Genomic DNA, 25,924 nt, shown 5'->3' with positions numbered 1-25,924 from the left:
AGCAGCCAGTTACTGAGTCGGGTCTGTCTGAAATGCCAGCAGAAACCCATTACTGTTCAGTAACTGACCAGCTTCCATACCAGAATACATAGGCTGTGAGAAGAAGTTCTATGCTAGTCAGGCCAGCCAGGTAAGGCCTTGGCAGCACATGAAAGGTGCTCCTGAAGAAGAAACCCTGCTTCTTTACAAAAATCAGAACTTTATTATACAGACTGTTATTACACTGAAAATATGTACCCAAGGGACATGAGGTTTTAAATTTACATCTGTACAAAAACAAAGATAGAAAAAAATACAGATTGTTAATAGGAGGATACGCAACATTTTACAAAACGACACCGCCTTTTAGAAGGAACGAGACTCCTCGAGAGATCTGGCTTAGGTATTTATCTGGTCTTTGCCCTCCGTCAAATCTTGCTACGAAAGCACAAGTGAAGCTCTTACGGCGCTTAAAGTAGCTTTGATGAATTTGGCAAGTGGCACTTAAACATGATTCATGGGGGCAATTGCAGGACTGCCCAGGGCGCTTCTGCCCGTGGCTTCCAATACCCCACTAAACTCCGAAAGCTGCATTGCAGTCTCAGGGTCGGGTGAGTGCCGATTCCCTTGCAATGCCCATCGGTATTCTTAAACGGGTGGGATATCATCAATTGCTTGTTACAGCTGGGCAAAAGGGAATTTGAACACATTTAGAAATAGGTTGCAAAGTAGACCTATGCGCCACAGCTACTGAATTCTCAACCTGTCTCATCCTGGCAAAAATTAATGTCTGTTATGGTCACACACCTCTGAGGTTTTCCAAGAGATTCTGATCAGCGATCCAGGATGAAGGAGCAGGAAATGTCTTTGCCATTTGATCAGTCACATCCTTGCTGCAGAGCTCTCGTCTACAAGCTCTATTCAGTGGTTGGTTGGATAGCTTAAGATTACACGCCGCACAAATTGAATGCTCTATGACCTAGTCCCCACTCGCTCTCGCTGCAAAGAATTCTCTGCTTAGATTCCCTGCAACTTTGTAAATGTTAAGTAAAGCCTACCATAGCCAAAAGTGTGGGTACAGTGCTACATAAAAGCGCACCCTCTAAAGAAAGCTTGGAAGGTTCATGTACCTTACCTTAAAATATGGTATTTTACTGGTGTCCTGCCACCACAAAATGCATTTTGCACACCTTGATACGTCACAAGACAAGGAAGTTCTATAATAAAACTCTTCTGACAAGGGTAGATCGTTTTCAGCTCCCACTCTTGGCTCTCAATTTGAGATGTGTTCCGATTTCCACTTCCACTTAGCTTTAAAACCATCCGATATCATTTTATACGGACTGGATAGAGGGACCAGAAAAGGGAACAGGGATTGTGCTATTATGAAGGTGTAGAAAACTGATGGAACTTGTGGATACGTCAAGAGTGTCCTAGCAAGTGAAAACAAGGTCTTCCTTTATGCTTATTGGTGGAGACAACACATCTGAATGAGCCTTTCAAAACTCAGGACGCACCGACTTATGGGAAATTAGGCAGTAAGCTGTTCTCTTACAGTAAACCTAAATTGTTCCAGCACAAACGCAGTACATGCAGATGCTTTGCAAACTATTCACACTGGCGCTTAGAGGTTGTGCCGCCTGCTCATGCCCCCGACAGCCGAGGACTGCGAGATGCAGAACTTCCGTGCCACCAGCTTATTCCCTTCTACTCTCACAAGTATGCGAAAGGAAAACGACATCATCATTTGATGAAATGTTAACCCTTCTTTATAGCAGTAACTGCTCTTACTCTGAACTGGTCAAGACAAGGGATAAACTCGTTAGAATACTGCTATTCAGCAAGTTTACAACCACCCCCCCTCTAGTGACAGCTACTAAACAGGTTTTAAGAGTCATGTCCACTAAACTTTTGCTCTTTATTCGTAATAGGGCAGATTTAGATGCTAGAGAGTTAGTGGAGATCTTCTACAAACAAAGCTATTTTGGCCAGCTTCCATTATTAGCCGGCAAAGTCGTTTCGGTGTTTAATTTTTAAATGGCTTTGACATATTTGATGTATTTCAAACTTATTGCTTAGCAGCCAGTCTGGCAGATTTTCTTGCATGGCCCTGCTGAAACATCAGATGACTCCAAACTCTGTTTTAATATTTTATACCCAAGGACTAAAGAAGTCACCTTCCAGCAAGTTAATATTGAAGCTGTAATTTGTTCATTTTTTAAAAAATGTTTTGTAGAAATTCAGAAACAAAAATGACAGCCCAGAACTGGCAAAACAGGTAGAAATATTTCTCTTGTTGATTACGATGCGCATGTAATTGAGGCAACAGCATACCAGCCGAGTGACATCCAAGGACACTTTGGAGGAAGAGTTCTATCCTGTTACACACCTTCGTTACATCAGAAAGGGAGGGGGGATGAGACCTGTTTCTTGCTTTCTGGTTTGAAATCCTCAGATGAGAAGAGAGGTTTGATGATGAGGCATGCCAGGTCAGAAGATCAAATGGACTAAAACCTGGGCAGACCTCAGGATAATGTTGCCGCCTTCCCCTTGCTGTTTACGTCAGGCTTAAAACCAGCCCAGCACAAAGCCCTTGCGCTTTCCGCAACTGCTACAGGATCAGCATCCGCTTCATTTTACTTTCACTTTTTGACTTTTATCCCACCCTATTGCATGCAATGCCTGGAAACGAGCAAAAGAAAACGCTACCTCATCTACTTGCAGGTGGTACCTGTCAGGAGCTTCAGAGTGAAGCTCCCAGAGAAAGAACGACCATTTCAGGGCACAGACCCCTAAATGCCTCCCACTGAGATGGGCCAGAAAGAGGACAAAACCTGTCTTGAAGTGGGCCAGGCAGCCAGACACTCCCCGGTTAAATCCAGTTCACAGAACCATTTTTCAACAAGCGGTGACTAACAGAACTGGAAAAATCTGGGAAGGACCATCCAGATAACCCATAATCTAAACATTCCATCGTGGACAGAGAAATTTGGACAGATACTAAGCTGGATCCTACGATGCTCTGCTGCTAAGTCTTCCTCCAGTGGGGGCGAACGACTTTTTCTGACGAAGAAAGCCCCTGGTGGAGAAAGGCCTTTCTTTCTTGGTGGAAGAGAAGCCCAAGGCTCTGCATTTGAAGGCCTACTTGTCTGGTTTGGCCGAACGCTCACTCTCCATGTAAAAGAAATTGCAGCCGGCCCTGGAAATCTGAAGCACGTTAACTGAGGTGACGCCTGGAAAAAGCTGAGAAGTAACCAGTTTAAGCAGCATTTAGTGCCGTCCATTTCAACACGGAACACGGACTGAAAAGTTAACCCTTGTGCTCTCCGGCATGCTTTGCAAGCTGCCTTTTCGATATGCCCATGTCAAGATGTAACCCACCTACTCCCATATGACGTGAGCACACAGGCCAGGGAAGAGGCAGCTGGCTGAACCACTGTGGAATCTGGTAGGAAAGAAGTGTTTCTCACTGAGCATGGTAGAAAGTGTGCCCCCCCCCCCCCCCCGTCTTGAAGTTGGCCAGGCAGTCAAACTCCCGTTAAACCCAGTTCTTCCTCTATTCAAATGAGAGGGACCCTGGGCCTTCCCGGTCACTGGTAGAATCACTGCCCAGGTTGGGGGTGGGAGAGATCCAACCATACATTTGTCACCTCCAGTCAGCTACAGAAGACTATGCAATTAGGTGGCAGTGGCCGTTTTTTAAAACCAAGGCTAGAGCACGGAGCTACTGCGAAAAACCTGCCCTTCCCTCCGTTCGCTTCTTCCCAAAGGTTCCGGAGGGGAGCTTCTTGCAGAGGCGCTGGACGCACTGAATCTCTGCTCATTCAGCCACCTTGAATGACTCCTGCAGCCCCCCACAACACACGCACCCCCCCCACACACACACACCCTCAAACAAAAAAAGCAAGCACGGTCGTTTTGATCTTCGTTCTGCTATTTGAGCCGACCGCGGGTAGTCCTTGACGGTTAAAAGGAAGCCTTCATAGGAATGTCGGTCTGCCAAGTCGACACGCGATGGAGGCGCTGGCTTGATCTCTGGTCCGTCGGGTCAACGTCCGGCTGCGGCAGCCGCTTAAGAGACGTTGGTGATGGGTTTGTACTTCTTCAGTCTGGTCCACTGGCCGGTGGCGTAGTTCATTTCGAAAACGGTATCCACCAGCATGGTGGTGCTCCCCGTGCCGTCCGCTTTGGGCACCAATTCGGTGTGCTCGCTCAGCTTGATCTGGATGACGTCCCCCTGATCCTGACAAGGGTTCTCTGCGGAGGCAGAAGGCCAACAGAAACAGTTTAGTCCCCGGTAGGACGGGAAGGCCCCACCCTGCTAGAACCCCCTGGGGCTGGGGGCAAAGGGCTTTTCCACAGCTGAAAACACCAAGGTGGTTTTTGAGGGGAACTGGAATCAATTCTTGCAGACACATGTCACTTCCAAATATGTGAAGGCCCAGAAAAGGGCAGGTATTCTCCCCAAAGACTTTTCCTTTGGAAAACCTGAACATCTGAGGTAAAAAGGTAAAGGTAGTCCCCTGTGCAAGCACCGGTCGTTTCCGACTCTGGGGTGACGTTGCATCACGACGTTTTCACGGCAGACTTTTTTAATGGCGTGGTTTGCCTTCCCCAGTCATCTACACTTCCCCCCCCAGCAAGCTGGGTCCTCAGTTGACCGACCTCAGAAGGATGGAAGTCTGAGTCAACCTTGAACCAGCTACCTGAACCCAGCTTCCGCCGGGATCGAACTCAGGTCATGAGCAGAGAGCTGGGACTGCAGTACTGCAGCTTTACCACTCTGTGGCCATGGGGCTCCTTAACATTTGAGGCAGTGCCGACAAAAACCGTGAAGTATTTTCTCAAGCTTTGCAAGAGAAGGCTGTACTCTGCTCCCACAAAAGAAGCATGCAGAGGAGGCAAAGCAAAACTTGGCCAACCCACATCACGCATGGGGTGCCCCACTGCTGCATCCTTTCTGGAGGGCCTACACAACGGATGAGCAGCCTAGAGACATCAAGGGAACAGGTGGCCCCCTCCACCAGAAGCAGAACACTGGAAAGAAACCCACAGAACTGGGCCTCAGCATGGCACTAACTTTGGAAGAAAATTCACCCCTGGACATAAGACGACTGTAGGATGGAACTGCAAATAAGGTGGATCTGACTGAACATCATGGATATGTGTCAAGCATGATATTTCTAAGTACTTTTCCCCTTCTTCCCCCCTCCTCCTTTTCCTTCTCTCTTTCTTCCTCCTGGGAATGCATAATAAATCTCTCTGTCTTTAGGATATGTAGAGTAACCTTGTGGTCTTCATGTAAAGTGCCTCTCCCCCACATTCTCACAGCCATGTCCTATCAGTTAGTAGAGAATGTGTGAGAAGTGGAGATGTGAACATTCCTTAGCCAACAAAGAGGTAATAGTGAGTAGCCTTTGAACCTTCAACTCAATTTGCATCTTTATGTTATGCTTTTGAAGTTATCTGTAACCCTGTCTTTTGAAGCAGCCTATAAGATACCATGTAACGCTGGGGTCATTATTACTTCCAAGGTACCTGTCCTTGTAGCAAGTCATGAAGCTTCAATAAAACAAGTCTTTGATTTAAAACAAAAGCTTGATTATTTGGAAATATCGATGCTTGACAATATGCCTCCCTCTCCTAGCCAAAGTGACAGCAACCACAAAAATAATTTTAAGAAACAGCAATCACAAGTCACCACAGGGTCAAACATTTCCCTTATAAGCCAAGTGAGAACCTACTGAAGGTCTTAAGAGTTTAGAGAAGGATGAAACTGTACCAGACCACTGAAAAACTAAAGCATGGGTACGAATGTACCGCACAACCTACAATCTGATGGCAGCGACCCAATATGGCCATGAGACGGAGGAAGCCAAACCCTGGGACTGTTTGTTACCAAGATGGCTGCAACAGGACATTCATCTGGGCCTCCTCACAGAGACATGCTTTGCTGAAATAAATGCACTGAATCCAGGACACAGGCAAGGAGACCCTCCTCTCAGGATGATTTCCAGCACAGCCCTTGAATTTTCTGACAACACTCTTTATCCTTCCTTCTGCTTCAATTGGCCTGCCCATTTCGCTCATTTGGCTTTGAGAGTCGAGACAAAAGAAGCAGGATTATGCATATACGTGCCTCTCGATCCGGCCATGAATCCCAGGATCAGGGCCTTCTCTGGCCTTGTGACTTTGTTTGCTGTCTTGAACATTTCGTGCACGGCATAGGTTTGTTTCTTCTGTGAAAGAGAACATCCGAGGGGGGGGGGGGGGAGAAACAGTAAGTCAGCAAACAAACTTGGTAGAAATTACTTTAAGCATCGGAACAATCTGGTTTTTAGATCAGAAAAATTCAATTTTCCTAGGTCATTCCCTAGGCCTCCACAGAGTTTTAATTCTAATCACACGGTCATACACTGAAGGTTAATTCTTCAGTCCCTTTAGGGCCTCACTGGTGTGAAAGGTGGGATGTCAATAAAGCAAATAAATAAAACATAGAATGCTTCATTTAACTTTAAAAGGGGTAACTTCCCTGAGATGAGGCATGTGAAGAGGAAACGGAAAGCAAAGGTAAAAAAGGGTCAAAACCCCTTGGGGAAGCTTGGAGACTATTTAAAACTACAATCCTTGAAGCTCAGATAAAATATATAGCACAGGTTATAGGAAAGGCACAAATAGGTAACAAACAAAGTAATGGAAGCTGTAAAAGGTAAGAAGGATTCCTTTAAGCGGTGGAAAGCTAGTCTGAGCGAGGTTAATAAAAGGGAACACAGGCTGTGGCAAATAAAATGCAAGTCTGTGATCAGGCAGGCAAAAAGGGACTATGAGGAGCCTATTGCAAAAAACATAAAGACCAACAATAAATTTTTTTTCAAATACATCAGAAGTAGGAAACCAGCCAGGGAGGCAGTGGGGCCCTTGGATGATGAAGGGGTAAAAGAATCACAGAAGGGCAATAGGGAAAAGGCTGAGAAGCTGAATGCATTTTCGGCCTCTGTCTTCACTGTGGAAGACGAGAAGTGCCTGTCCACTCCAGAACTGCTGATTTCGGGAGGGGTGTTGAAAGACCTGAGTCAAATTGAGGTGATGAGAGAGGAGGTCCTACAACCGACAGACAATTTAAAAACTGATAAATCATCAGGCCCGAATGGCATATATCCAAGAGTTCTGAAAGATCTCAAATGTGAACTTGTGGATCTCCTGACAAAAATATGTAATCTTTCCTTAAAATATGCCTCCATTCCTGAGGACTGGAAGGTAGCTAATGTCACCCCCACCTTTAAAAAGGGTTCCAGATGAGATCAGGGAAATTACAGGCCAGTCAGTCTGACAGCAATACCAGGGAAGTTGATGGAAACTGTTATTAAAGGGAGAATTAGTAAGCACACTGATGAAAAAAGCTATCAAGGAAGACTGCATGGGTTCTGTTATGAGTTCTTTGAAGGGGTGAACAAACATGTAGACAGGGGGACCCAACAGATGTTGTTTACCTTGACTTCCAGAAAGCTTTTGATAAAGTTCCTCATCAAAGATTCCTAAGTAAGCTCGAGTCATGGGGTAAAAGGACAAGTCCTCTTGTGGATCAAAAACTAGCCAACTAATAGGAAACAGAGTGTGTATAAATGGGCAATTTTCACAGTGGATGGTGGTAAGCAGTAGGGTGCTGCAGGGCTCAGTACTGGGTCCAATGCTTTTTAACGTGTTCATTTATTCAGCCAACACATCTTTTAAATTCCCCAATGTTGTTAGCAGCTAAATTACGTCCTAAAACGGACTTTGAAAGATTGGTGATGAATTTTAACCAATACAGTAAACATACTATCTCTAAATTGTATCACATGTGTATTGTTAGATCATTTTAGACAGCCGCCTTCCTATGTTGTACGTTGGCAGAGATGGTGATATGATTCTTGATGCAGACCATTGGGATTCTGTATGGTCATCAGAAGCTTTTAACACCGATTCACTTAATACTCTGCAGTTAAATTATAAAAAACTTTTAAGGTGGTATTATACTCCTACACGTTTAGCACGTATTTTACCAGACTATTCCCCTTGGTGTTGGAGAGGGTGTGGCCAGAAAGCTTCTTTTTCCCATTGTTGGCGGGAATGTGAGAAAGTCGTAAGCTTCTGGAAATGTATTATCCAAAAGGTGTCAGAAATTACGGGCGTTCGCATTCCATATTCTCCAGATTCCATATTATTGTATAACTGGTTAGATTCGAAAATTCCATCTAGGCATCGCTCATTGCTGGTAACTCTGTTGACAGCAGCGAAATCTGTCATAGCTACCACATGGGAAAGCCTTAAATTATTAAGTGTTGATCAATGGTTTTCCAAAATTTGGGACCATATGGCCATGGAAAAAATAGCATCGGTTCTTAATTCTATAGATCCCTACGTGGCCCATGAAAAGTTTACTGCAAAATGGTTTCCGATAATTGAAAAGTTAGACAACGATCCTTGCGATGTAAATTTGCTCTTGAAATGTGAGAGTTATAAATTTCTGTTACTATTGTAAATATGGTTAGCTTTGGGCAGGCCTTTTGGTTTTAATTTGAAATATCTGGTTATAATTTGTCTATCGGTTTCTGAGGATATATGTACACATATATTTAAGAATGATTTTTTTTTTTACTATTTTGTATGTATACAATTCTGTTTTATGTTCGCCTTTCTGTGGTGTTGAATAAAAAAAAATTTAATTAAAAAAAACGTGTTCATTAATGATTTAGAATTGGGAGTAAGCAGCAAAGTGGCTAAGTTTGCGGATGACACTCAATTGTTCAGGCTGGTGAGAACCAGGGAGGACTGTGAGGCACTCCAAAAGGATCTGTCGAGGCTGGGTGAGCGGGCGTCAATATGGCAAATGAGGTTCAACATGGCCAAGCGCAAAGTAATGCACATTGGGGCAAAAAATCCTAAATATATACACGTTGATGGGGTCCGAATTGGCAGAGACTGACCAAGAGATCTTGGGATTGTGGTAGATAACTCATTGAAAATGTTGAGATAGTGTGTGACTGCAATTAAAAAAGGTCACAGCTATGCTGGGGATTATTAGGAAGGGAACTGAAAATAAATCAGCCAGTATCCTAATGCCCTTGTGTAAATCGATGGTGCGGCCTCATTTGGAGTACAGTGTACAATTCTCGTCACCACACCTCAAAAAGATATTATGGCACAGGGAAAAGTCCAGAAAAAGGCAAGTAGAATGATTAAAGGGTTTGGAACACTTTCCTTATGAAGAAAGGTTAAGACGCTTGAGGCCCTTCAGCTTGGAGAAACATCAGCTGAGGGGTGACATGATAGAGGTTTACAATGCAAGACAGGTAGAAGTATTTTTTCTCCCTTTCTCATAATACAAGAACTTGTGGACATTCTATGAAATTGCTGAGTAGTTGGGTTAAAATGGATAAAAAGAAGTACTTCTTCACCCAAAGGGTGATTAATACATGGAATTCACTGCCACAGGAGGTGGTGACAGAAAAGATACTCTTCGTGTTACAAAACAATATCAAAATATAATTGTGATACTTTCCATTCACAACATAGTATTACAATGTAAATTTCAGTGACAAATACCATCCAAAGAACACAACTTCACTACTGTCCATAAGATGGTATCAGGTTCTTTCTAAACAATACAGTCCAACGATGCAAAACTGGTCTGTTCTCATTTTGGATCCTTTTGATCCTTCCTCTGGGACAGTCTTATTGATTTTGAATGCAGTAGTCTGATGGTGCCGTATTTCTTTACTATACACTGTTTTCCAGGCTTTCTCTAATTTATTTCATTACTAAAACGCTACTGTTCTTTCTCCATTTTCAGCATTTCGTTACATTCCTATGCTGAAAGATGGAGAAAGAACAAGAGCGTCTCACAATCTCCTTTCCCTTCCTCCCCCACAACAGACACCCTGTGAGGTGGGTAAGGCTGAGAGGGTTCTCACAGCAGCTGCCCTTTCAAGGACAGAGTCTCAGAATGGCTGACAATCTCCTTTCCCTTCCTCCCCCACAACAGACACCCTGTGAGGTGGGTGGGGCTGAGAGGGCTCTCACAGCAGCTGCCCTTTCAAGGACAGAGTCTCAGAGCGGCCTACAATCTCCTTTCCCTTCCTCCCCGACAACAGACACCCTGTGAGGTGAGTGGGGCTGAGAGGGCTCTCACAGCAGCTGCCCTTTCAAGGACAGAGTCTCAGAGAGGCCTACAGTCTCCTTTCCCTTCCTCCCCCACAACAGACACCCTGTGAGGTGGGTAAGGCTGAGAGGGTTCTCACAGTAGCTGCCCTTTCAAGGACAACCTCTGCCAGGGCTATGGCTGACCCAAGACCATGCTAGCAGGTGCAAGTGGAGGAATGGGGAATCAAACCCGGTTCTCCCAGATGAGAGTCCGCACACTTAACCTCTACACCAAACTGGCTCTCCTAAGCAAAGATGGCCAGACAGCTTCTTTATACAGAAAGTAATTAAAATGTGGAATTTGCTGCCAAAGGATGTAGTGATGGCCCCAGGCATAGACAGCGTTAAAAAGAGATTAGACAGATTCATGGAGGAGAATTGTGTCAATGGTTACTAGCCATGCTAAGGGGAATCTCCACATTCAGAAGCACTCATGCTCTGAATCCCAGAGCCAGGAGGCCACATCAGGGGAAGGCCTCAGCTTCTCTGCCCTGTTGTTGGCCCTCCAGAGGAACTGGTCAGTCCCTGTGTGAGACAGGAGGCTGGACTAGATGGACCTCCCTGGTCTGACCCAGCAGGGCTCTTGTGATGTTCTTCTCAAGGGAAGGCCTCAGCCTCTCTGCCCTGTTGTTGGCCCTCCAGAAAAACTGGTCGACCACTGTGTGAGACTGAAGGCTGGACTAGATGGACCCTCCCTGGTCTGACCCAGCAGGGCTCTTGTGATGTTCTTCTCAGGGGAAGGCCTCAGCCTCTCTGCCCTGTTGTTGGCCCTCCAGAGGAACTGGTCAGTCCCTGTGTGAGACAGGAGGCTGGACTAGATGGACCATAAGTCTGATCCAGCGGGGCTCTTCTGATGTTCTTATCAAGGGAAGGTCTCAGCCTCTCTGCCCTGTTGTTGGTCCTCCAGAGGAACTGGTTAGTCACTCTGTGAGACAGGAGGCTGGACTAGATGTACCATAAGTCTGATCCAGTGGGGCTCTTCTGATGTTCTTATCAAGGGAAGGTCTCAGCCTCTCTGCCTGTTGTTGGTCCTCCAGAGGAACTGGATGGGCAGAGATGCTGGACTCAATGAACCACTGGACTGATCCATCAGGGCTCTTTAATTGCCCAGGGAGACATCATGTGCTTACACTTAGAGAGAGCTTTTTCTTGGGTGCTGCCTGCTGAGTCTGTGGAGCCGCCTGGGGTGCCGGCACTGCTGGAGCTGTGGTCGCAGGCGTCACAGGAGAGGAGGGTGTAGACACAGCTGCATTGGTGTTACTGTTGTACATGGGCGTCCTCTGCTTGAACTGAGTGGGGACAGCACTGGGAGGAGGCGGGGCAGGCTCTTCTTTAGCTGGCAAGGCTTCTCGGACTGATCCAGCTATGGGGAGCAACAAGCTGTTAAGGAAGTGACCTCAGGCTCACCTGCTCAACGCCCATCCCTGCATCCTCCCCACAAATACTGAATAAGTGAAGAAGAAGAAGAATGGCAGATTTATACCCCGCCCTTCTCTCTGAATCAGAGACTCAGAGCGGCTCACAATCTCCTTTCCCTTCCTCCCCCACAACAGACACCCTGTGAGGTAGATGAAGATATTGGATTTATATCCCGCCCTCCACTCCGAAGAGTCTCAGAATGGCTCACAATCTCCCTTACCTTCCCCCCCACCACAACAGACACCCTGCGAGGTAGATGAAGATATTGGATTTATATCCCGCCCTCCACTCCGAAGAGTCTCAGAATGGCCAACAATCTCCTTTCCCTTCCTCCCCCACAACAGACACCCTGTGAGGTGGGTGGGGCTGGAGAGAGCGCTCACAGCAGCTGCCCTTTCAAGGACAACCTCTGCCAGAGCTATGGCTGACCCAAGGCCATGCCACCAGGTGCAAGTGGAGGAGTGGGGAATCAACCCCGGTTCTCCCAGATAAGAGTCCATGCAAGTGAGCAAAAGGTCCTCATGACAACAGTCTGGCCTTCTTGCCTTCGTCTCTTATTTTATTTCAACCACTTATAAGCTGCCTTTCAGCCCAATGGGTTCTCAAGACAAGCAAACAAGTGAAACAGAAAAAAAAAGTAGTTGTAAAACCATCATGATAGCATTTCAGTACTTTAATAATAACCCTCCAGGTTTATAAACATGAAGCAGAGTCTCAGATTTTAAGCCAGTTTAAAAGCCTCCTGGAAACGTTTTTAGTAAGCAACCGAATGGCACTGAAATGGAAGGGGGGCTACTGTTTGGTGTAAACTCCTGAGCTTTTTTAGTGTTTAGATCAGAGGTCCCCAGCCTTTTCGAGTCTGCGGGCACCTTGGAAGTTCAGCCACAGCCCCAAAATGGCTGCTGTGGTTTACCTCATACTCTCCAAGATGGCCACTCACTCTGGCCCAAGAGCAGTCTCTTGCAAGCTCCAACCAACCACTGCCTTGAACAGAACTGTTCCTGCCCAAAAACACTAATATAAAGTGAAGTTCCCACCCAGAACTGGCTCATCCTCCTGCAGCATTCTGGGATAGACCTATGATGGACTTCCTGTCCTCTCTTGGGGGCTGCCCACAGATTACTGGTTACACACAGGAAAGGATGGGGGGAATAAGGAGGAGACTAGGCCAAGGCCAAACTCAAGTTTGATAGCTCTTCCCCATCCCACTCAGTCAAACGCAAACAAAACGGTGTTTTCTCCACAGAGGGAAATATAAAACCAATTGGCTCTACCTGGGAAAGTGGATAAAATTGGAGTGATAGAAATATTTTGATCCCGGTGGGTAGCCGTGTTGGTCTGAAGCAACAGAATAAAGGTAGAGCCCAGGGGCACGTTTAAGACCAACCAAGTTTTATTCAAGGTACGAGCACGAAAGCTTATACCATGACTAAAACTTCGTTGGCCTTAAATGCGTCACTGGGCTCTTCACTTTACAAATATTCCAAACATTCTGGAAAAATCAACAGTGTAATACTTCTAATACAGGTTTGCTTCACAGACTTAAGCTCGGGGTGTGTCAGCACAGCACGGGTAGCGGCTTAACACGATGCTGACTTTGACTTCGGCGGATATAGACAGGTGGCAGTCTGCCAAGGATGGCACTGGAGATGCATTAATAGGCGAAGGTGGAGCTTACCTGTTTGCGTCTCCGTACTCGGAACGTAAGAGGAAGACGGCATGACGCTGGGTGCTGCAGGGAGGTAGCTTGTGGAAGCCAGGGCAGGCTCATTATTCAACGCGCCAAGTTTCTGCAAAAACAGCACGGAGGGCCTTAGGACAACTTCGAGGAAATAGGTTTGCTTTTCAGACTAATGGTCCAAATCATCTCAAATGTCAAAGGTCATTGTGCCAGCCTGGGTCCCCAAGGAACCCAGAAACACCTTTTCCGGCACCCACCGGGTGTTTTACAAAATGGATGGAGTCAGTGGATGTCTCTGACCAGCTGTGCAGGTTAGAGCAACACTGTTTCAGCAGTAATTGCCACCAGAGTGCCGGTTTCAGTCTCTCTCACTCCATTACCCCTCTACTCCCACGTCTTGGGCTTCCTCTGTGTGGCTGGCTCCGTCTACTGTGGCAGCCATCTTATAATTGCCCACCCCTCCATGCGTTAGAAAAGACATCCAGAGGTATCCCAGGGCTCAGAAGGGTTGGGGACTCTTGACGGAAACTCACGGGGCTGCAAACAACCGCAGCACCTGAACTGGTACTGCCATTTCAGGCCAGGTTTCCCAGACTCAACCGTCAAGACAGTGTGCGATTGCAATAAAAAAGGCCAATGCCATGCTGGGAATTATTAGGAAGGGAACTGAAAACAAATCAGCCAGTATCATAATGCCCCTGTATAAACGGACGGTGCGGTCTCATTTGGAGTACTGTCTACAATTCTGGTCACCACACCTCAAAAAAGGATATTATAGCACTGGGAAAAGTCCAGAAAAGGGCAACTAGAATGATTAAAGGTTTGGAACACTTTCCCTATAAAGAAAGGTAAAAACACTTGGGGCTCTTTAGCTTGGAGAAACGTCGACTGCGGGGTGACATGACAGAGGTTTACAAGATTATGCATGGGATGGAGAAAGTAGAGAAAGAAGTCCTTTTCTCCCTTTCTCATAATACAAGAACTTGTGGGCATTCAATGAAATTGCTGAGCAGTCAGGTTAGAACGGATAAAAGGAAGTTCTTCTTCACCCAAAGGCTGATTAACATGTGGAATTCACTGCCACAGGAAGTGGTGGCAGCTACAAGCATAGCCAGCTTCAAGAGGGGATTGGATAAAAATATGGAGCAGAGGTCCATCAGTGGCTATTAGCCACAGTGAGTGAGTGTGTGTGTATATATATATATATATATATATATATATTGGCCACTGTGTGACACAGAGTGCTGGACTGGATGGGCTACTGACCTGATCCAACATGGCTTCTCTTATTTTTTTATGTGACACAGAGTGTTGGACTGGATGGGCCATTGGCCTGATCCAACATGGCTTCATTTATGTTCTTATGTGACACAGAGTGTTGGACTGGAGGGGCCATTGGCCTGATCCAACAGGGCTTCTCTTATGTTCTTATGTGACTCAGAGTGTTGGACTGGATGGGCCACTGGCCTGATCCAACATGGCTTCATTTATGTTCTTAGGTGACACAGAGTATTGGACTGGATGGGCCATTGGCCTGATCCGACATGGCTTCTCTTATGTTCTTATCCAAGTAGCGCCGAGGAGATTCGACTGACAAAATATTGCAGTTGTTGGGGCCAAGGCAAAGCAGAAAAAGGTGCATACAAAAACAAAAAGTCAGTCTACAAAACCCTTCTTGCAGATCTAATTCTCGTTTATGGAAAGCCATGGCGCATTTTTAAACGCATGATCAAGAATATGAAAAAGCAGGGATGCAGTTGTGGCAGAATCTCTTTCGGGGTTGGTGCCCTTGTGAAAACGGCCATAAGAGGTTCAAGCCATCCAGCACTTAGGCTTTGAGAGAGCTACTAGCAAAGTAGGTTAAAGGTCAAAGTTATCTGAGGGCCATCTTAGCCTTCAATAGATCTATTTGGCAGCATAACCGTTGATGTTAAGAAGTATGAGAAGAATCAGATACAGAGTAAAGATAACTGGTCCACTGGCGGATGTGTGAGACCATCTGTCGATGCAGTTGATAGTTCTGCAACGTAGATGACACAAGGAAACAGATAAGATAAAGAGAGTGCTACCAGTTTCTGGAGGGTGGTGGGGGGGGACTCTTTATAAGCCTTGAAATTTTGAGCAGAAGTTGCTGATCTGCACTAAAGACAGGAGACAAAAGATCTGCACTCGAGACAGGAAAGGAAAAGTCCCCTGTGCAAGCACCAGTCGTTTCACGTTGCTTTCACAACTTTTTCACCGCAGACTTTTTTACGGGGTGGTTTGCCATTGCCTTCCCCAGTCATTTACACTTCCCCCCCAGCAAGCTGGGTCCTCATTTTACCGACCTCGGAAGGATGGAAGGCCGAGTCAACCTGAGCTGGCTACCTGAAACCAGCTTCCGCTGGGATCGAACTCAGGTCGTGAGCACTGGAACAATATGGCTCAGAATGAAGCGTGGGGTAAAGGGTTAGGGACTGTAGAGGATACCACTGGGTTATTGTAACCTGTCTCCTACAATGCAATTTTGGCTTAAGTTTAAGGTGTCATATTAATACTTCTGCTCTCTGGTCTGTTGAGTGTACTGATTTATACACGATATGTAATTCACCTTCAGTCCCAGTGAGAAAGGTGGACTATAAATAATGCAAAAAAAAAAAAAGGTGTATTATAACTAAATAGCGTGGGAGTAGAGGCATGTTTACTGTGTTCATACAGACAAATTCTGTTTCACTAGAAACATCAAGAGTGACGAGCGTGCTAGATGTTAACGCGAGTTAAAATCCCACCTGCGTAGACACAAGCCCGGCAGCGTAATCTGGAGTGGCATTTTCAAAAACAGTTTCCTCTTTTGCTGGCTTCTCCACCACTTCGGTATCTATTCAGACAACAGAAATATGCCGTTATCGTCACTGTGTTTTAAGATTTCATTTTGTCAGCAGCAAAGAACCCATCATCTGCTACCTGGTCTGCAAACAGGCAAACTTGCATGCGGTCCTTTTGTTCTTAACAGGTCATTTCTATACTCCCACGGAGAACAAGTAAGTACTTTTTTTCTCCTGCTAGGCATGTCCAAATATAAAGCTTTTATCAGACCTTTTTTTCTTTATTAATTAAAATTATATTCCGGTCCTGTTAAGAAGGATTCAACGGTTTTTTTTGTCCATTTCTCTTGTTATGCAATAATGAAGCATAACAAAAAGCCACAGCTGTCCCCCTTCTCGTCATGTGTGACTCTGCACCACACAAACACACGAAGCAGTCTTCTACTGACTCAGACCCTCCCCTCCCCCCCTCCAAGGTCAGGGCTGGATACTCAGACTGGCAGCAGCTCTCCAGGGTCTCAGGGAGAGAGACCTTTCATACATCACCTGCTGCCTGATACTTTTAGCTGGAGATACCGGGGGATTGAACCTGGGACCTTTTGCATGCCAAGCAGAGGCTCTGCCACTGAGCCCTCCACCAAAAGCGTTATCTGCTCAAGCTTATCAAAAGGGAAAACACCAACTCCTCACACTTCTTAAGAGCCTCATCCCCTCCTTCGCTCTGATTTTAGTGAGCAGAGGCATACACGAAGGGACGGACGTGCCCAAACACGCCTTTAGTTATTCAGTATTTTAAGTTGCTTATGCCGTATACAAACCTAAAGTCTTCCGTCGTCTTTTTGCTTCCCAGCCAGCCCCGACCTTTTTCAACTCGTCGATATCTAGGAACTGTAAATACACAGAAGTCATTGGCTGCATCACTCCTCTGCCCCACTGCGCCAAAGCAAAGGAGATTAGCAGGGAAGAAAGAATACTTGTTTTAACATAAGGGTTATGCGACAACCAAGAAGATGATGAAGAAGAAGATACTGGATTTATATCCCGCCCTCCACTCCGAAGAGTCTCAGAGCGGCTCACAATCTCCTTTCCCTTCCCCCACCCCCACAACAGACACCCTGTGAGGTAGATAAAGATATTGGATTTATATCCCGCCCTCCGCTCCGAAGAGTCTCAGAGCAGCTTACAATCTCCTTTATCTTCCTCCCCCACAACAGACACCCTGTGAGGTGGGCGGGGCTGAGAGGGCTCTCACAGCAGCTGCGCTTTCAAGGACAGAGTCTCAGAGCAGCTCACAATCTCCTTTCCCTTCCTCCCCCACAACAGACACCCTGTGAGGTAGATGAAGATATTGGATTTATATCCCGCCCTCCACTCCGAAGAGTCTCAGAGCGGATCACAATCTCCTTTCCCTTCCTCCCCCACAACAGACACCCTGTGAGGTAGATGAAGATATTGGATTTATATCCCGCCCTCCACTCCGAAGAATCTCAGAGCAGCCTACAATCTCCTTTACCTTCCTCTCCCACAACAGGTACTCTGTGAGGTTGGTGGGGCTGAGAGGACTCTCACAGCAACTGCCCTTTCAAGGAGAGAGTCTCAGAGCGGCCTACAATCTCCTTTCCCTTCCTCCCCCACAACAGACACCCTGTGAGGTGGGTGGGGCTGAGAGGGCTCTCACAGCAGCTGCCCCTTCAAGGACAGAGTCTCAGAACGGCCTACAATCTCCTTTCCCTTCCTCCCCCACAACAGACACCCTGTGAGGTGGGTGGGGCTGGAGAGGGCTCTCACAGCAGCTGCCCTTTCAAGGACAGAGTCTCAGAGCGGCTCACAATCTCCTTTCCCTTCCTCCCCCACAACAGACACCCTGTGAGGTGGGTGGGGCTGAGAGGGCTCTCACAGCAGCTGCCCTTTCAAGGACAGAGTCTGAGAGCAGCTCACAATCTCCTTTCCCTTCCTTCCTCACAACAGACACCCTGTGAGGTGGGTGGGGCTGGAGAGGGCTCTCACAGCAGCTGCCCTTTCAAGGACAGAGTCTCAGAGCGGCTCACAATCTCCCTTCCTCCCCCACAACAGACACCCTGTGAGGTGGGTGGGGCTGAGAGGGCTCTCACAGCAGCTGCCCTTTCAAGGACAGAGTCTCAGAGCGGCCTACAATCTCCTTTACCTTCCTCCCCCACAACAGACACTCTGTGAGGTGGGTGGGGCTGGAGAGGGGTCTCACAGCAGCTGCCTTTTCAAGGACAACCTCTGCCAGAGCTATTTTTTTCATTTTTTTTTCATTTTATTCGATTTATATCCCGCCCTCCCACCGAGGCGGCTCAGGGTGGCTAGCAAGGCCATGCTAGCAGGTGCAAGTGGAGGAGTGGGGAATCGAACCCGGTTCTCCCAGATAAGAGTCTGCACACTTCACCACTACACCAAACTTGGCCCCAGGGATATAGAGTTATTCATCCCTATGAGAGTCAATGTAGCCAGTTTACTAACATCCAAAGTTTTGTTTCTAAAGATGGCAGCTTTCGTTGGAGAACTGCATTTTTCATAAATGAAGAAACTGGCGCATGCTACAGACCAGGGATGCCAACCATGCGGCCCAGGCCCCCGAGGAACTGGCTGCCATCTGCTTCCTTCTCTCTCTTGCCCCCTTCCGAATCACAGCTTGCTTTGCCTGGCTTGCTCAACTGCACAGGAACTACATAGCAAAGCCTCTATTTTCTCCATTGGCTGAGGATCCTCAGGAAGGAGGGGGGAGGGATAGCTTGCTTTGCCAGACTCTCTCAATCACACAGCAGAGCTACTGAGCCAAGCCCCTCCTCCTTCTATTGGATGAGGCTCCTCCCCCTCCTGGTCCCCTGGGGAAGGAAGGAAAGAGCCAGAACTTCCTTTGCCCAATTTCCTGGATCCCATGGGAGAAATACAAAGAAAGCACCTTGAAGAGCAACGATTGCTAATGTTTTAAGTTAAAAAAAAAAAAAATCTTTAATTGTGTTTGTCTTTGTCCTTTGTAAAGTTTATATCTCTGCTACCTAATCTTAAGAAGAAGAAGATGAAGAAGATATTGGCTTTATATCCCGCCCTCCACTCCGAAGAGTCTCAGAGCGGCTCACAATCTCCTTTATCTTCCTCCCCCACAACAGACACCCTGTGAGGTGGGTGGGGCTGGAGAGGGCTCTCACAGCAGCTGCCCTTTCAAGGACAGAGTCTCAGAGCGGCTCACAATCTCCTTTCCCTTCCTCCCCCACAACAGACACCCTGTGAGGTGGGTGGGGCTGAGAGGGCTCTCACAGCAGCTGCCCTTTCAAGGACAACCTCTGCCAGAGCTCTGGCTGACTCAAGGCCATTCCAGCAGGTGCAAGTGGAGGAGTGGGGAATCAAACCCAGTTCTCCCAGATAAGAGTCCGCACACTTAACCACTACAACCAAACTGGCTCTCCTTAAATAGGAACACACATGGCCCAGCCCAACAAAGTCTCATTTATGTCAGATCCGGCCCTCATAACAAATGAGTTTGACGCCCCTGTCAAGACGGTGTGGTGGAAGACTGGCACTTGGGAGTGGCCATTTTTATTACCCTATCCAGGGAACTCCTCCTCCTTAGTGCTTTGATGGATTGATTTATATCCCGCCTTTCTCCCTAACAGGGACTCAAAGCAGCTTACGCTACTCTCCCCTCATAATGATCCCACAAGGTAGGCTAGCCAGAGGGGTGTGACTGGCCCCAGATCACCCAGCCAGCTGGCAAGGCAGAGTGGGGATTTACGGCCTGGGCCTCCTGGATCATAGTCCAACATTTTAACCATTACACCATGCTGGCACCCAAGCTTTCAGCACTTTCGCTTACTGCACACATTTTCCAGGTCCCGCAAAAGGAATTCTCCCACTACGACCCCCTTGTGATGCATGAGTTCCACTTCACATGGACTTCTGGTTCTGACTGACCCTAGGGTAGCTCGATTAACCTCAATCAGAACAAGGGCTTTTTCAGTCGTGGCCCTAAGCTGGTGGAATGCCCGCCTGAGGAGACTCATGGCCTGGTGGAATGCCCGCCTGAGGAGACTCGTGGCCTGGTGGAATGCCCGCCTGAGGAGACTCGTGGCCTGGTGGAATGCCCGCCTGAGGAGAATCGTGGCCTGGTGGAATGCCCGCCTGAGGAGACTCGTGGCCTGTGGGACTTGGCAAGGTTCCACAGGGCCTGCAAGATGGAGCCCCAATTGCTGGTGGAAGGGCAGGATAAAAATCCAACGAAATAAATAAATAAATTCCAGTTCTGGAATTCAAAACAAAGTGTGCAAAATGACCAACGATAAGAAAAAGACTAATCAGGCCGGTTACGTTAAGTGTCATTTGTGACGTTGCTATGAACACTTGGCTGCCAAAAGCCGGTATGTAGTATTTGTAAGACCGGCTCTCCCTGAGACCACTGGTCACTGGATCGTTAAAGAAAGGTAAGTGTCGCTTGCATGATTTATTATGGCAGCACTTTCTCTTTGGTCGGACACTTTCCGAGTGAAACTGAGCTGCCCAGAGCTGTTATCCTGAAAACAGAGAGACTTGCTTTCTCCCTGCGAGACCTACTAACCATTCCCACATGCCAGGTCTCAGAACCAGCCTCCCATCATGGGCGGTTATGGAATAAGAACAAGAGGCCTCAGAGGTCCCTCAGAGGCACCCCTGACCTCACCCAATATTTTTGGAAAAGCTGCTGGAGCTAGGTGGGGCTTTTGACCAGCCAGGCTTCTGATTGGCTGTGCAATTTTTTTTTTTAAGTGTTGCTTTGCTGCTACTACAGCGGCCATTGTACAGCTGCCTCCGCCTACTGTGGCAGCATCCACCACGCTGTGCTAGAATTCCAAAGGTGCCCACAGGCTCAAAAAGGTTGGGGCCCCCCGTACTAAGAGAGTGTTAGACTCCCCTGACCATGTAAAGACATAAATTGTGAAATAAGTGAACCAATTTTAATTTTCCCCGCAACACACCCCTGTTCTAAATGATTTAACTTCTAATGAATTGTGCCAAAGGAGGCCCGTCTGAAATCCACCAGGGACAGGGCCTTTTCTGTAACGGCTCCTTACTGGTGGAACCAGCTGCCGGAAGAGGTGAGGGCCCTGCGGGACCTTGGCCAGTTCCGCAGGGCCTGTAAGACAGCCCTCTTCCGGCTGGCCTATAACTAACTGTCATTGGAAACTCTATAGTGGTTTGGTGTAGTGGTTAAGTGTGCGGACACTTATCTGGGAGAACCGGGTTTGATTCCCCACTCCTCCACTTGCACCTGCTAGCATGGCCTTGGGTCAGCCATAGCTCTGGCAGAGATTGTCCTTGAAAGGGCAGCTGCTGTGAGAGCCCTCTCCAGCCCCACCCACCTCACAGGGTGTCTGTTGTGGGGGAGGAAGGTAAAGGAGATTGTAAGCCGCTCTGGGACTCTGTCTTTGAAAAAGCAGCTGCTGTGAGAGCCCTCTCCAGCCCCACCCACCTCACAGGGTGTCTGTTGTGGGGGAGGAAGGGAAAGGAGATTGTAGGCCGCTCTGAGACTCTGTCCTTGAAAGGGCAGCTGCTGTGAGAGCCCTCTCAGCCCCACCCACCTCACAGGGTGTCTGTTGTGGGGGAGGAAGGGAAAGGAGATTGTAGGCCGCTCTGAGACTCTGTCCTTGAAAGGGCAGCTGCTGTGAGAGCCCTCTCAGCCCCACCCACCTCACAGGGTGTCTGTTGTGGGGGAGGAAGGGAAAGGAGATTGTAGGCCGCTCTGAGACTCTGTCCTTGAAAGGGCAGCTGCTGTGAGAGCCCTCTCAGCCGCACGCACCTCACAGGGTGTCTGTTGTGGGGGAGGAAGGGAAAGGAGATTGTAGGCCGCTCTGAGACTCTGTCCTTGAAAGGGCAGCTGCTGTGAGAGCCCTCTCCAGCCCCACCCACCTCACAGGGTGTCTGTTGTGGGGGAGGAAGGGAAAGGAGATTGTAGGCCGCTCTGAGACTCTGTCCTTGAAAGGGCAGCTGCTGTGAGAGCCCTCTCAGCCCCACCCACCTCACAGGGTGTCTGTTGTGGGGGAGGAAGGGAAAGGAGATTGTAGGCCGCTCTGAGACTCTGTCCTTGAAAGGGCAGCTGCTGTGAGAGCCCTCTCAGCCCCACCCACCTCACAGGGTGTCTGTTGTGGGGGAGGAAGGGAAAGGAGATTGTAGGCCGCTCTGAGACTCTGTCCTTGAAAGGGCAGCTGCTGTGAGAGCCCTCTCAGCCGCACGCACCTCACAGGGTGTCTGTTGTGGGGGAGGAAGGGAAAGGAGATTGTAGGCCGCTCTGAGACTCTGTCCTTGAAAGGGCAGCTGCTGTGAGAGCCCTCTCCAGCCCCACCCACCTCACAGGGTGTCTGTTGTGGGGGAGGAAGGGAAAGGAGATTGTAGGCCGCTCTGAGACTCTGTCCTTGAAAGGGCAGCTGCTGTAAGAGCCCTCTCAGCCCCACCCACCTCATAGGGTGTCTGTTGTGGGGGAGGAAGGTAAAGGAGATTGTAGGCCATTCTGAGACTCTGTCCTTGAAAGGGCAGCTGCTGTGAGAGCCCTCTCCAGCCCCATCCACCTCACAGGGTGTCTGTTGTGGGGGAGGAAGGAGAAGGAGATTGTAGGCCGCTCTGAGACTCTGTCCTTGAAAGGGCAGCTGCTGTGAGAGCCCTCTCCAGCCCCACCCACCTCACAGGGTGTCTGTTGTGGGGGAGGAAGGGAAAGGAGATTGTGAGCCGCTCTGAGACTCTTCGGAGTGGAGGGCGGGATATAAATCCAATATCATCATCTTCTTCTTCTTCTATAGAAGGTTGTAGTGTAGTATTCTGATAGATCGCTTGTTTCATATGTTTTATTATTTTACTGTCTTAACTGCTGTAACTTGATGTATTTTAAATCTAAAATTTATGTTAGATCTTCTAGGTTGTGAGCCACCCTGAGCCGCTTCGGTGGGAAGGGCGGGATATAAATTGAAATAAACTGAAACTGAAAGAAAAGTGGTCTCCCATGACATCAACAAGGCCTCTTCTTCCAAAGCTTCCAACACAGGACATGGCCAAAGAGCAGATGCTTAGGTTAGGTAGGTACCCATTTTCCAAATATGTAACATACTTGCTCACATCAAGCCACAAAGTCTAAACATGTGTCTAATTTTGGCAGAGAGCACACACTCTTTTAAGTTCATTTACCTTGACCCCTCTTTCTTTGCGCAGCGGAGTTCTTGAAGGAGGAATGGGTGTTCTGTTTCCAGCAGGGCTAAACACACTTGGGGCGGTGGGATTCCTGAATGGGGCTTGTTTCGGGATTCCTTTGAGTGGTGCTAAAAAGCGAATAAACACATACACGCAACAGTCATCGTGGTTCACTGAACTGAAAACAGGATTAAAACCCCCACTACTGGAAAACACCCCATGGCTGATAGCTGTGGCCACAGAGCAGGAGGGGGGATACATTATACATAAGACTGAAAACCAAAATAGCCAAAGAGAAACCAAGCAAGCATGGTTACATTACAATTGCAGGAGCACAAAACACATTTGCATTGCTATTTTCTCCCTTGATTTATTAGACGGCATATGTTGTCTACATAAGAGATGCCATGTTGAATCAGGCCAATGGCCCATCCAGTCCAACACTCTGTGTCACATAAGAATATCAGAGAAGCCATGTTGGATCAGGCCAGTGGCCCATCCAGTCCAACACTCTGTGCCACATAAGAACATAAGAGAAGCCCTGTTGGATCAGGCCAATGGCTCATCCAGTCCAACGCTCTGTGTCACAGAAGAACATAAGAGAAGCCCTGTTGGATCAGGCCAATGGCCCATCCAGTCCAACACTCTGTGTCACAGAAGAACATGAGAAGCCCTGTTGGATCAAGCCAATGGCCCCTCCAGTCCAACACTCTGTGTCACATAAGAACATAAGAGAAACCATGTTGGATTAGGCCAATGGCCCCTCCAGTCCAACACTCTGTGTCACATAAAAACATGAGAAGCCCTGTTGGATCAGGCCAATGGCCCATCCAGTCCAACACTATGTGTCACATAAGAGAAGAAACCATGTTGGATCAGGCCAATGGCCCATCCAGTCCAACACTCTGGGTCACACAGTGGCCAATATATGTGTGTGTGTAAACACACATACACACACATATATATAGCCACTGATGGACCTCTGCTCCATATTTTTATCCAATCCCCTCTTAAAGCTGGCTATGCTTGTAGCCGCCACCACCTCCTGTGGCAGTTAATTCCTCATGTTAATCACCCTTTGGGTGAAGAAGGACTTCCTTTTCTCTGTCTAGATTTTCTACAGTCAAGGTTTAAGGCTTGGTTAGGGGACTGAACAGCCCCGGTTGCCCTGACGGATGACTTGCACCAGGAGATGGGACAGGGGAATATAACAGTGTTCTGGACCGAGCGGCAGCTTTCGATACCACAGATCCCAGTATCAGGAGGTAGGCACAGCATTGTTTTGCTCCCATTCTGCATTGGCTGCCCACGAGGTAGCGGTTATCACATACATGGCTTTGGATGCTCATGCCTGCAGCACCGCCTCTTCCCCTACACTCCATCACGACATCTTTGCAGGGCCTTCTGTGAGTCCCACCCTACAAACGGGCAAGATCAACCACTGCCCATACACATGCATTCTCTGCTGGGGCTCCCATCTCATAGAATAGCATGCCTGAAGAGGTTAGGCAAAAACCGCCTGCCGAACTAAAGTTCATCACAAATTTGAGACAGCTGGTGGTCCGTGAAGCAATGTTCGCAAACTGATTGTCAAGCATGGTTGAATGTGTTGGTAATTGATCGCTTTGGGGTCCTGTTTAAAACTGGTCCGTGAATTGCCATGGAGGATCCAAGTTTATTTGTTTGTTATTCTTCCCTTTCCCTTTCTCTCGCAGAGAGCCAGTTTGGTGTAATGGTTAAGTGTGCGGACTCTTATCTGGGAGAACAGGGTTTGATTCCGCACTCCTCCACTTGCACCTGCTAGCATGGCCTTGGGTCAGCCATAGCTCTGGCAGAGGTTGTCCTTGAAAGGGCAGCTGCTGTGAGAGCCCTCTCCAGCCCCACCCACCTCACAGAGCGTCTGTTGTGGGGGAGGAAGGTAAAGGAGATTGTGAGCCACTCTGAGACTCTTCAGAGTGGAGGGTGGGATATAAATCCAATATCATCATCTTCTTCTTCTTCTTCTTCATGGCTGTTAATGCAGAGTAGTGTGAAGGGAACAAAGTAATCAGCACCTTCCCATATATCCTCCGGAGGGAGGATGAGACATCTGGCGAAAGCAAGGACAAATTTCTGATAACCGTCCTGGGAAAGTAGACAGTCTGATAGCTTAGGTGTGAACGCTTCCCCACAGCCCCCTCCCTTGGAATCCCTTTGAAGTATGCTTTAAAAGTTTTGTATCAATGTATCAGTTTCATTACTCTCAAGAAATGGCTTCGGCTAAAGTATCGGTCTATCAATAAACGTAGTCTTTGTATCAACTTCGACTCGTCATTGAACCCGCATGCTTGACACAGATGACCCACCACAAACCTTCATGAATTCTGATGCAGTTTCTGGTGGTTCAAAAAACAACTGAACTGTTTGGTTTAAACGGCTCCAAGCATGGAGCCAGCTGCCCCAAGAAAGGCCCCTGAAACAGCTGAGCCGCAGGGAGCCCAAAACAACTGAGCGGTAGGAGCAAGCTGCCCCTAAGGTTCAGCTGTTTGGGGCACAAAGCTCACAAGCCCAGTTCAGTTCATAGGTGAGCCAAATAGATTCATGGTTCAGTTTGTGCTTTGGAAATGAACCACATTTTTATGGTTCGTGCCCATCCCTGTTCAGGAAGGCTCTCACACTCCAGGCATTCCGCAAACTATGCAAACTG

General features: G+C 47.8%; 1 protein-coding gene across 1 annotated transcript in view; it reads right to left on the bottom strand.

Moving 5' to 3' along the window:
• Window positions 1–179: 179 nt before the first annotated feature.
• NELFA (negative elongation factor complex member A) overlaps window positions 180–25,924 on the bottom strand; it is a 53,787-nt gene continuing 28,042 nt past the window's right edge. The window contains exons 5-11 of the mRNA XM_060236753.1: window positions 23,236–23,366; window positions 16,884–16,953; window positions 16,030–16,118; window positions 13,259–13,370; window positions 11,292–11,524; window positions 6,119–6,218; window positions 180–4,236 (exon numbers count right to left, since the gene is read on the bottom strand). Of these exons, the coding sequence (XP_060092736.1) occupies window positions 4,052–4,236; window positions 6,119–6,218; window positions 11,292–11,524; window positions 13,259–13,370; window positions 16,030–16,118; window positions 16,884–16,953; window positions 23,236–23,366 (920 nt within the window). The 3' untranslated portion in view covers window positions 180–4,051. The remainder of the gene's footprint in view (window positions 4,237–6,118; window positions 6,219–11,291; window positions 11,525–13,258; window positions 13,371–16,029; window positions 16,119–16,883; window positions 16,954–23,235; window positions 23,367–25,924) is intronic.

This window comes from Heteronotia binoei, chromosome 4 (assembly GCF_032191835.1).
Source record: "Heteronotia binoei isolate CCM8104 ecotype False Entrance Well chromosome 4, APGP_CSIRO_Hbin_v1, whole genome shotgun sequence".
Lineage (NCBI taxonomy): Eukaryota > Metazoa > Chordata > Lepidosauria > Squamata > Gekkonidae > Heteronotia > Heteronotia binoei.
Note: the sequence above shows the minus strand (reverse complement) of the source record. Positions and strands in the feature narration are given on the sequence as shown.